This window comes from Camelus bactrianus, chromosome 11, assembly GCF_048773025.1.
Source record: "Camelus bactrianus isolate YW-2024 breed Bactrian camel chromosome 11, ASM4877302v1, whole genome shotgun sequence".
Taxonomy (NCBI): Eukaryota; Metazoa; Chordata; class Mammalia; order Artiodactyla; family Camelidae; genus Camelus; species Camelus bactrianus.
The window spans coordinates 29,567,427-29,579,647 of NC_133549.1; the positions used below are offsets into that span (position 1 = coordinate 29,567,427).

A 12,221-nucleotide genomic window follows, 5' to 3' on the forward strand; every position below is an offset into this window, starting at 1 on the left:
CAGGACTTGTGTTCTTTTTATCATACCATATCAATCAAGCCGGGACCAGGAGCAAGTTCTAAATCATAGTAGACGGTCTCTTGACTGTCATTTAGCCAACTCACCAAGAAGTCAGCCTCTCCGCCATTCCCCTGTAAACATCAGATGCCCAAGGCAGGCTGAATGCCCCAAACCAGCAGGCTCTCTCCTGCTCGCCTGGCCCCTTGCTCTCTCCAGTGGAGACACAGGCTTAAAAGATTCAGGTGCGTTTGTCTTCAATCTTTGGGTGCTGCTGTATTTGGTATTTTGCTTACATAATTGAATTAAATATTACATGAACGACTGAAATAGGAACATAAAAGAAAGCCCATTTGTTTCAATGAAAACTAAGTTAAATATACATTAGAAAAGGGAAATTCCTTATAAAAAAAGAACTTTGGATTAGGTGTGGGCAAGATAACTGTAAAAGACTGAGAAAAATTGTAAAAATGTAGAAAGATTCTGCACTGAGATTCGCCAGTGGGTATCAAGCAATTGTCACTCCTGTTTTAAAGAAATGAAAACTGGAAATTGTAGATTGTGAATCGTAGGCATAGGTCATGCAGAACATGTAAGTCAGGGAATTCCAATCAGCAAACTGTTTCTTTAAAAAACTTTTGTAAAGAAAGTGACCTTGGTCATGTATCTGAAAATCAGTCAGAGAGTGATACTCAAATTTTAAATTAAAATGTTTGATACAGTGCATCCAATGGAATATTATTCAGCCTTAAAAAAGAAAGAACCCATGTAATATGCAACAACATGAATGAATCTGGAAGACGTTACGTTAAGTGAAATCATCCAATCTCACCACCACCAGCACCGCACGCACACACACACAATCTGACCTCATTTCAGTTCACTGAACTCCAGCTGTTAGAGGCCTCGTCAAAACAGCCAACTAGGATCTGAGCCTACTCTTCCTTGGGTAAAGAGGCATGATTTCAGGCCTCCAAACCTTTCCCCATCCCCTTCTCGTGACCAGGCTCAGCCTGCCAGAAGGCTGCCAGACTAACTAAACTTGGCACCCGGTGGGCCTTCCTAAACCTGTGCTGAGTGAAATGTCTTTATGAGGCCTTCATAGAGCTTAATGTAATGAAAACCTTTTGGCTGACATTCAGGCAACATGCAGACACACTGTCTTGGAGGAAGCAAGTAGAAGAGACGTGGCAGAAAACCTGCCTGTGAATTATCTCCAACTCCCCCAGTCTCACTCTTGCTCTCCTCATAGCCCCTCGGCCCCTCCCCAGCCTGTGCCTGGACCCATGGGGCTGGCAGAAATCAGCGTGGAAGAAGTGCGCGTCCTGCTGAGCACAGCTCTGAAAGACGAACGGCCAGGCCCAGTGGCTCAGAGCAGAGACCTTATTTATGTGGCCACTTGTTTTCTGCTGCCGACTTGACTACACATTATTCAGACCGGTGGTTGCAAGAGGTTGTTAACAAGTTCGTAGGAAAAGCAAAAAACACCAGGAAGGTGAATTTCAAAATAGACAGTGACAGGGATTTTAGAAAGACTGACTAAATGCTTGTGACCAGACCAGAAATAAAACCTCCCCTGGCTCTCCTAGATCCACCAGGAAAAATCCAAAAAGCTGAAGAGTGTAAGACTACAGCGCACTGGACACACCACCATTACTTAGCTTGGATTCACTAAGCAGGCACCTTCTTTTTTTCTGTCTTTTTATTTGTGTGTGTAGAAATTAATTTGGGCAAATATGTATCAAGTGCACAATAGAATTGTTATATAGTAAATTCTACCCAGAAAAGTCTGTAGTCAGGTGAATCTATTTTATGACAATGCAATGTGAAAAATGAAAACGTAATAAATGATTACTTTGCTCAGTTAGCCTTCAAATTAGGTACACACCCATCTTATGTTTTCTTACAAGAAAAGGTAAGATGCGGAGATTTAAATTGAGAAATGGCTTTGAGTTCTGGACTATTTCAGAAACAACTCATGCGACGGTGTTCCCTAGCAAAGGTCCAATTTGTGCTACAGAAGAGACTCGTATGCTAATAAACTGGTATTGACAAGTGTGATGGATGCAGCTTGGTACTTACTGAGTGCTGGAGAGCAAAGTTGATTGCATTTTACAGTCTGTGTATTTCTCTGTTTATTGCTTGTATTCTGTCATTAAGCAAACAGGTTCTTAATATAGCAAATCTCTCTCATCAGTAAAGCAAGGGAGAAAAGAACCAGAAGCATCATTAATTATGACCATTTGGCTGCAGCCTGGACAATCTGTTGCTATTGGATAGAGCAACTTCCTCTGGTTTTATTTTCTGGAGGTAGAGCAGAAACTGGCTTTTCTTTTACATGGAGGAGAGTAGAGAAATGTTCCATGCCCTGCTGGCTGACAGCTGCCTAGAAACCCGAGATGAAACACTGGCTTCTCTACAGAAATGGAGTCCTGGGGCGGCAAAGGCCAGGCTCCGGGTGGGAGCACTATTAAGTCATCAGTCCCATAAACAACAAGCATGCAGCTCCAAAGCCTGACCTGACCTGAGGCTCGGGGAGAGCCCACTGTGGGCAGAGCTCATGTGTGCATGCGGTGCCGGATGAGTGGGGTTGACCGAGAGCTATGACTATGTGTGTGCCTGGGCGTCCTGTACAGGAGAGCCTCGGGCACCAGGCAGGCTTTCCAAATGCCAATCACAGGGCTAGGAAGCAGGAGAGTCATCAGTCCGACTCCAGGTAACAGAGGTTAACAGCATCTAATGCATTTATTAACCCTCTAGTGCCAGGGACTGGCGAGGTCTGGCCTCGCAATTACAGTGCCGTGGAAATTCTACTACGTGACGAGCCTGGACCTGGGAATTACTGCCAGTGACAGTTTTATAATACTGCTGGGGGACAAGGCTTTTGAAGGGTCTAAAGAGCAGGTTCCCTGGTTTTCCAGAATGGTAACAAAGCTACTGGTTTGGGGACGGGCTTCTCCAGTATCCTCTTCACCTTCTCAGGATGAAAACCTCGTGGGACTGGGTTTTCCTGGTGGTGTTTCTTGACTCTGAGTTGGGTAGCTTCCCCTATAACCACATAACTATGAATTAGCTGTTATGAAATCCTCTTTCATAGAAGAGATTAAATAGTTTATTTTCCGGCATGTTGCAACAACGGTGAAAGTGGACTTTTAGAAAAAGTGAAATCCATTTTCTTCTCTTCTTCTTTATCCCTCCCTTTTTTATGGGATATCATATTTAAAGCTGCAAGCTGTAAGGATTGGTGTCTAGGTAGGTCTGGGCTGGCCACACCCTGTGTTGGGCCCCTGCCTATTCTGTGAATGAGCAGGGCTGGAGGGCTTGCCAACAGGACTTGTTCCATTATTACACGCTTGGTTTTACTGGTTTGGGGCTCAGTGATACAAGGTGCTTTTCCAGTTTCTAACTTATACCTTGCAAGATCCCAGAAGTTGTTTGTTTGTTTGTTTGTTTGTTTTTAATTTTCCTGGGACCATCCCAATTTTCATCAACTGAGACAATGCTTAAAATATGTAAATGCTCTTTGCAGGAGATGAAGTGGGGGACGCCCTGTAATTTTATATGCTTGCATTTATCATACCTGACTAGCAAGACAGTGATAGCTTGACGGTGTTTTCACAAACGCTCAGGATAAAAGCCTTTAAAATGTGGAACCAGCAGGTCTCTCAGGCTTCTAAAAGTGGGCTCTGGATTGGCATAGCTAGATTTCTGACCCTCAGTGGTCACTGGAGGTGTTCACACTGCATACAGGACTTATAGACATGCTACCAGCTAGACCCACGCAGGCCTGGATTCCCAGGCTCTGCCCCTCTGTCTGCAGCTTACCAACTTTAGAGGCACCAGACAACCAGCTGGTGCCTTTCAGTCCAAACAGCAGACCTCCTGGCCCTCATCTCGTAATATGCACCCCGGGGTTGGTGTGGGATTTTAAAAGATCTCCTATCTATGTGCAGCCCTTCAGTTCTTTTACCCACGTGCTGCCTGCCCTTCCAACAACTGCTAACATCTGCTCGTTGCTTTTGATCACACTCACAGACCTTACTGTGGTTCGTGCGAGGTTCAGGTGGAACTCGGGGCCGCTCCCCTCCGTCTCTGCAGTCCAGGGGCTTCCCCAGCCCCCCAGACCTCTCAGTGGGAGGCTCGGTGGAAAGTTAATACACCACGTGAGCAGAGAATCTCAGGGCCTGGGTGCATGCACTGCTAAGCCTCTGGAGTGCCGAGTGCTTCTGTGGGTTGGGCAGCTGTTTGACAGGAGACAAGGCGTTTTCTCAGAGCATTTGCAGAGGCCCCGGCGGCACATGGTCGCCCTCACTCAGCAGTTCATCCAGAATGGTCCTCAAGGCCAGATGTGCTTGGAGCTGCTGCCCCCAGCTTTAGGGGAGCCCGTGGGGCTCCAGGGACATAAGGCCAGAGGCTGACCATTTGCTTTAGGGAGAGGCCAGCAAGATGCCTGCTTCGGGGGAAGAAGAGCCCGGAGCCGTCACAGACTCGGCGCTGGTCTCAGTGGCATTTCCTGTGTGATTGAGCAGTCATCCCAGCCATTCTCAGAGCAAAGGCGAGAGCCTGGGAATTCTGACCCGGACACGTCTTCCCTGTTGTACGACTATAATCCTGTGCAGAGTTGAACTCTCCGTGACCAGTGAGGACCAGAACTCTACCTACACAGAGGCAGAGCCCACTTAAGAAAGTCAGTTAAGGTAGAGATCTTTTCTAGCGCATTGGTGGAAGCCCCTTTCTAACCATGGAACAGATGGACATTTTATTAGTACTTCAACGGGTTCCCAAAATGACTGAGACGTGTAGCTAGTGAGCCCCTCCGATGGTGCACAGGATGGTAAAACCCTGCCGGTTGGCGCTAGTCACATAGAACAAAGGAGGCAGGAGGCCCACTCGGCCCTCAGATCCCTGTAGTCTGGGACACGAAGGTGCAGCTTAGTTGTGACCACAACACAGGAACAACTTGAAGGCATAATGTGTCCTATGCTAGTAGCCAGGCTGCCTTCTCTGCACATGTCAGCGAACTTCTTAGTTATGCAAAGACCCTTAGCGAGGGTTTATGTCTTTTGTAGATCGTGGCCTAGAAAAGACAGAATGTGATGTTTTAGGGCCATTTTGGTGTCTGGGCACAATTCCAATCTTGAACAGAAATAAAACGGGTAAAGTTCTACATATTCTTCTCTGCAGGTGACAGTGCAGTGGGCCAGAGTTGCTATTAATATAGATTATAAGTAGGCTTCTGAGTAAGGCTCAATGCCTCTTCTGATTTGCCCTCTGATCTTCTTACACATAACATTTAGTGACCTTTGAACAGCCTGGGGATGCTTCACAGTGTCTTTTTCTTGATGCCTGTTTAAAGGTTTCTATTTCATATTCACAGCTGGCATATGCAAATACAGGTAAAGATTATGATGCCTCCGAAGTAGCATTATGGTCAATAAATTACTCCTTGGGTGAACATGCTGTCATTTCAGCCTAGCATGTCTTCAGCAAGTTGCAGAAGTCTTCCTGCAGCAGGCAGGCTGCCAGCGCCTTCCCACAGAGCTGGCGGCCCAAATACTTACAGATTCAAGTGTGATGTTTAGCCAGGGTTGTCTTGTTGGTAAACGAGCTCTCTGTCTTTTGCTGCTGAAGGGCTCCTCTTTTCAGGGGGTGGAGGTTACGGGGGGGATTCTTCGTGTGGACTTTGGGGGCGGGTAGAGCATGAAGAGCCAGGGATGCCAGGATTGCCAGGATTGCCTGGAGAAACCCTGGACAGCGGGAAAGGAGTTTTAGAGACCTGTCTAAATCCTGACCCTCCAAGTAAATCACCGTGCGACCTCGGATAAGTCACTTGAAGTCTCTGTACTCTCATTTGCTTTTCTTTACAGAACAAGAAAGCTGTATTGGGTTAGCAGTCTTTGTTGTCATTATTTGAGCAATGGAATCTTTCCTCCAACTCAACTCTCAGGTCGAAGCCCAGGGGAGACGTGCTCCAGTTGTGAGGAAACAGGGGACTTAGAGGCCTCATAGCTCAGGAACTTGTAACCGCCCTGGAAGCAATTTGAAGATTGGTGGACCTGGGAGCTGTCATGCCCTTCATGATTCCTAGAGGGGACCAGCCCTGTGCCTTAGCCCCCAATCCCTGGGTGGTTTACCCACTAGAGGGCAGCCCCGTGAGCCCAGGCACCGCATGCTTTTTGTCCTATCACCCTGTGCTCAGCATTGGAAAATAGTCTGGTGCGTGCTGGTGGATTGGAACAACTAATAAACAAATAAACAAACACACAAGTTCAGGGTGCCCTGCCTCTGTATTACTAATAAATGAAGATTTTTTTTTTTAATGGTAACATTTTTACCTAGAAGGCACTACCTAAGAAGCATTAACGTTCGGAACTATGAATGAGTTCAAAATGTAAATGACTCCAAAACTTTGTCCTTTATAACCTGATCTTGGGCTGCCCCTACCAGCCAGAGCAGTGGCTTTGAAATGGGGCAGGTCCAGATTGAGATGTACTCCATCAAACACCCCAATTTCGAGGACTTCGTATGAAAATAAAGGAACGTAGATTATCTCATTACTCACTTTTTATATTGATTCCATGTTGGAATGGCAATATATGGCATTAAAGAAAATAGGTTATTAAAATTTTTTTTCACCTGTTATCTCTTTATTTGTGTGATTTACTAGAAAAATCTGAATTTATGTACATAGTAGTAGCTCAAATATTTCTGTCAATGGCACTGCCCTAGACAGTTGATTAATAGATCATCAGTAATTACTCTTCCATATTATGTATGAGTGATTTTGTGTGTGTGTTTGTCTCTTCCCAGGCACAGAAGCTGAAATCCAATATGTCGGGCAGTACACACCTCTGTCTTTCTGATGTAAGTTGTTTCTTTTTGAGTCTCGGTGCATTTATACAAACAGAGCCTTTGGGCCCCAAAATAGCCTTTGGGCCCCAGGGACAGGATATGATGTGAGGGGCTCAAAGACAGCAAGATTTCAGGTCCAGAAAAAATCTGAGTCACTCTCGATATCCCTGTGACCTTTGAGCAAGGTGTAGTCTTCAGATCTTTAGTGCACAAAGTGAGAACCAAGTTTGGGTCCTGGGATCCTCATCTCAGAACTGGACCAGCACAGATACAATTGTCCCAGTGCCACGAGAATCTCTGCCATCACAGTCAGTAGATTCATCCGGCACAGAGAAGGTACGGAACAACGCTTGCTGCTTACGCGATGTCCTCCATCTACTGCTCCCCTGACCTCCACAGCAACCGAAAGTAGCCAAAGCTGGCCGAGCCACCCTTCCCGATTTACGAGTGAGAGGGTGGATGATTGTGTCACAGCCCTAGCTCACTGTGGCAGGATGTGGCCTTAAGGAATTGAGTGGGTGCTGGGGATGGGGATGAAGGAATTGATCTGGGAGAGGGACCACTGTGCTGACTGGGAGTCCAGGAGCCTGGGTTCTGGGTGGGACCCTGTGACTGACGAGCAGGGCGAGGGCCTTCATCTGTAAAGTCTAGAGTTGAGCCAGCCGTTGGAGGGAAAGGCCACTGCCTGCCCTGCCAGCCTCCAGTGCGATTCGTGACCCAACTCTACATGCCATGAAAGCGTACAAGCCCAGGCGTTTTCTGAGATGATTCTTCCTGCTCCCCCTTTATGATGCAGAGACATGGCGAGCGTTCCTTCTCAGGCAGTTGTTCCCGGAAGGAGACTGGTTCCATTGGCACAGCTGCTGGGTGACCTTGGGTGCGGGAGTGAAGAATGCTGGGGACACCTGGGCTCAAATCTCTTCCCCCAAGTGGGTTTTAATTCTCCCTAATAGAGAAACAAGAAGCAGCATTGGCCACACAGTTCATCTAAAGTATCCAGGTTGTGTCACCCAGATTCATGATTCCTTCTTGTAAAAACTACAAGCCAGCAGGTTGAAGTCTCAGGGTAAAATCTTGGGTCAGCTTTGGTGAGTGATCTAGCTAATTGGGGGTGGGGGTAGGAGAAAGAGTGTGGTTAAAATTATGCCATGATGGAACAGACACATGCAAGGGGTGCTAATGAAAACATTCTTTCTTACAGCGTGATTACGAAAAGGATGGTCTCGCTGGTGCTTCCAGCCACATAACCACAAAATCAATGGCTGCTCCTCCACGCTGCGGTCTGAGCCCACTGCTGGCCCTGGTGGTAACTGCCCTGTCCACCCTATTATCTTTATCTTTGGCAGAAACGTTGTAGCTGCATTTAAAAAAAAACAATACGGACATGTAAAAAAGACAAACACCAAGTTATCTGTTTCCTGTCCTCTTGTATATCTGAAATTCCAGTTTTAGGAGCTCAGTTGAGACATTGCTAAAACAGTTTCATCCAACTGGAACTTGTTTCTTTCTTTTTCTTTCTGTCTCTCTCTCTCTCTTTTTTTTTTTTTTTTTTTTAAGAAAGCTTCTTGTGATCCTTAGGGCTTATATGGGATCCCCGATGCAGAGCAACATTCCAGACTCAAAAGGCTTTGGGGCATGCTGTATTATAAAGGGGCAGTTTGTTAATTTGGTTGTAAAGCTAGCTGGGACCATGTTTTTCAAGAGGATGATGAGGATGAGGGTTTTAACAACTGAACTCTGGACTTTGCTAGCTAGAGAAGGAGTTTCTAAAGAATCTTCCATAGCTCATGTAGTAACTTTGATTTCTGATGACACGACTGCAGCCGTCGGTACATGGATACCAAGCCTTTTTTGGTCACAAAGAGAAGATTCTCATCCAATCTTGATGGACTTTTGTGCAAACAAGCTTGTACCAATGTTCACCTTTCTATCTGTACTAGCATTTTCCGCGCTAATGTTTATGTACTGTAAACAGTTCTGCACTCTCCTCCAAAACCAAAAACACCTGTCACATCCAAATGTAGTGTGTCTTCTAGTCAAAACAGAGAGTGAGAGTGGGCGCGAGACTTCACGGAACCTTGATCACTGAGACATTCTCCTGAGCCTTACTGAGTGAGAAGCCCTTAAACTAATAAGAGTCAAATGTAGCCGAAGCATCGCTCTAATATTCTTTACACGTATGAGGTTATATGTAGAAAAAAAATTTTACTACTAAATGATTTCAACTATTGGCTTTCTATATTTTGAAAGTAATGATATTGTCTTCATTTTTTTACTGGTGGTTTAATACAAAATACATGGAGCTTGTTTTCCTCTTGTAAGAAGTGTTCACTCTGAAATTAACTTCACGAATACAGCTCTTCAAAAGCAGACTCTGAGGAGCCTCATGCTTCAGCAGAAAGCTCTGCATCACGTTACTGTGGACAGGCAGGAGGAAACGGAGCAGCCAGGCCTTGTCTTTTATCATTTCTTGAAAGGCAAGTGTGCATACCCGTGAGGAAGCCAGTGGCCACTTGTAAATTTCTGCACCGTCTAATGGCACCCTTGCCAGTTGACACAAACCAGTATCTTGGTTTTCACGTTACCTGACAAAGGCGGCTGTGACTGGGATGGGAGAACAGGGCGTCCTGCCATCCCTTCTGAAGCAGATCCATGCCAGGGTACATAGTTCTCTTCCTAAGGATTGTCTTGACTCCCAGCCGTGATGGCTTGGCTGCTGTGTAGAGCAGTTTGGTCTGAAGGTCACTGGGACTCTGCTTGCAGTGTGTTCTGTGTCCTCCATGATAGACTGTGACTGACTCTGCGAAAAAAGGAGGAAGGTTTGTGGATCAAGAGAGTCACCATTAGGTCTGTGGAGATGAGTCGGTTGGCACAGATACACCGAATAGAGCAGGACTTTGGATATAAGGCATCCAGCTTGTTAACTGCACGTCATCTTCCATCGCATCTTCCTTAAATGAATGGACCCAGGAGGGCACTTTTGAAATGGAGGTCTGGTTGAAATGGTGAGATTCGAAGTCTACAAGGATCAAGTCCTGGTAGTAGCCATGTTTCTCTCAAACTGAACAGAGACGAGGAGATTCCCACCTTAACAGAGTGCTCAAAGCATTAGCTTCTTCCCACATCAGTAGAGGGGATGGAGGAGGAAACCCAGTGTTCACATCTCATCCCAATTCTCTTTGCCCATGGATGTTTGCCTTGTAAGAATTAATCCAATTGCTAGGGTGGGAAATCTATTAAATTTAAGATGAAGGCATAGTCTTTTAGCTCTATTGGTGTTTGAAGTACATTTATATCCAAATGTTAATAAACATAAATGTATAATACTAAGTACCGAGTTTTTTCACTTCAAAATGTTTTCAACGGAAATTCATCAAACAGGTTTGATGAGCAAAAGGTTTCGTAAAGACTCTTACTTTGAATAAACACACTGAATGTGTCGAAATACTTGGAATTCCAATCATCCCTGAGAGCATATCTCGTACAGAGTATATTTGGTTTTAATTAAGGTATCTCTGTGTTATCTACATTGGACTAATTGCATATAGGTCTGATTCTATGTAATCTACTGTAGAAAGCTATTGATTACTTCTGCAATAAACAGCAGCTCTAATTAGTTTCAGATGACCAAAGAGGAAATGGGAATTATCCGAGCTAACAAGGGTAGCCTTTGGTGAAGACCGCATGGATGTGCAACACATAAATCAAATTTTGAAAAGCCTCATCGTTCACCAACAACGATCTCATTTTTCTTCAGGGATAGAAGCATCTTAGACCAGATCGTCAGTTGGAAAATAAATTACTGATTAAATAAACGGGGGAGGGAAGTTCAGTGACAGCTCATTAGGGAGATCCTTATAAAATTATGCTAAGCAAATGTTTCTGCCATTCGGGGGTGATCTCACTTTGACGTGGTGGCCCAGAAACACCGTCATTCGTCCCAGTACTGAAGCAGGCAGGTGACTTCAATCTTTTGCCTATTTGCCTTCCTCTTGCAGTGCTAAAAGCAAAAATGGTTCACTGCTTCCTGTCCTTCAGACCCTGCATTGAGAGTGACACCAAAACACCGCGGCTGCCTGCTGAGGTTTGGTTATAGTTGGTTTTGCCAAAACAAAAACAGGAACTTATGTCCATGGAGTCCATGGCTCCCAGATCAAGAATAGCCATGCCCGACTCATTTCAGAGGGAAAAAAAAAAATGGCAAGATTGCCAAACTGATTAGAAGCACATTCAGCCCACCTTGATGTTGACTATCTTTGACCGAGAGGTGTCTGAGTGTCTTTTTAACAGAGCACATGAAGGAAGAAGGGCACAATAAAGAGAGGGAATTCAGAACGCCATCTGAATATTTATTTTTCCACATTTGGGTTTTTCTCAAGCCTCTAGTAGAAAAAGCGTAAGTCTTTAGTTACGTAGGTTATTTTTCACAAAGGACAGCCAACTGTATGCAAAGTGTACTAAGAGTGTGGTTTCCATTAAAAATTTTTTTTAAACAATTCTTTATCCTGTATTAAGAAATGTTTTTAGAAGCTGTGTCTTCAAGCTCATCAGATCATCAGATGTAGGCCAGGGCTGTTCCAGGGCTGCTGTGGCCTTTGATCTGGTCCGTACGAAGAACGCTCCTATCTTGCACATGCTCCGAGGATGGGCCGCCTCCAGCCCCATTTCCCGCCTGCTCTTTGCCCTCTAGATCAGACACTCCCAAACACTCCATCTGCTGAGCTGCGTGAGTGGGAGAGCAGAAGCATTTGTGAATCAGTGCTAAGTGCGGGGAGAAGAGAGATGTAAGAGCAGCGGGAGTCGATATAATTAGCAAGTTCTTTTCTTAGAATACAGCAAAAATGCTTTTCTGTTATTATTTACCAAATTGTGGCCTCGGAGGAGCTGTCTTGGGGAAAATAAGTTTTCATTCATGGAGTCAGACATGCACCACTTATTCAAGTCAATAAACTGTGGGCCAGAAAATGACGGCTTAAATAAATGCACATTTTGTCATTCTCTTTCACTGCTGTTCTTGCCCTCTTGGATTCATACCCCTGTGATCTGTGTTGCTCCTGCTCTTTGCTAGAACAAATGAAACCGAGTGAGACCCACTGTCTCAAGAAAGGCCAGAAAGCAATGACAAGGGGCAAGAGTGAATTACCAATGGCCCGAGCACAGTCTTGGCCAAAGGGCCCATCTGCACGGAGCTTGAGGGGTTTGGAGAGAGGAAACAAAGTCAAGGTGCCACAGGAGGCTGCACGCTAGAGGGGAGTGGATCATGTGGTCTGATCCAAATAGGAATCTTGTCCCGACAGAACAGCCAGAGTTCCTTGAAGTATCGGTGCCTTTGCAGGAAGCAAGCCAGAGCTAGTAGCTGGATGACAGAGGAA

General features: G+C 45.4%; 1 protein-coding gene across 6 annotated transcripts in view; it reads left to right on the plus strand.

Annotated features, from left to right (window-relative positions):
- The window catches only part of GFRA1 (GDNF family receptor alpha 1), a 195,018-nt gene extending 184,839 nt beyond the window's left edge, over window positions 1-10,179 (plus strand). For all 6 annotated transcript variants that reach the window (XM_074373558.1, XM_074373557.1, XM_074373556.1 and 3 more), the window contains 2 exons: window positions 6,808-6,861; window positions 8,051-10,179. In XM_074373558.1, coding sequence (XP_074229659.1) covers window positions 6,808-6,861; window positions 8,051-8,206 — 210 coding nt within the window. In that variant the 3' untranslated portion in view covers window positions 8,207-10,179. The remainder of the gene's footprint in view (window positions 1-6,807; window positions 6,862-8,050) is intronic.
- Window positions 10,180-12,221: the final 2,042 nt, after the last annotated feature.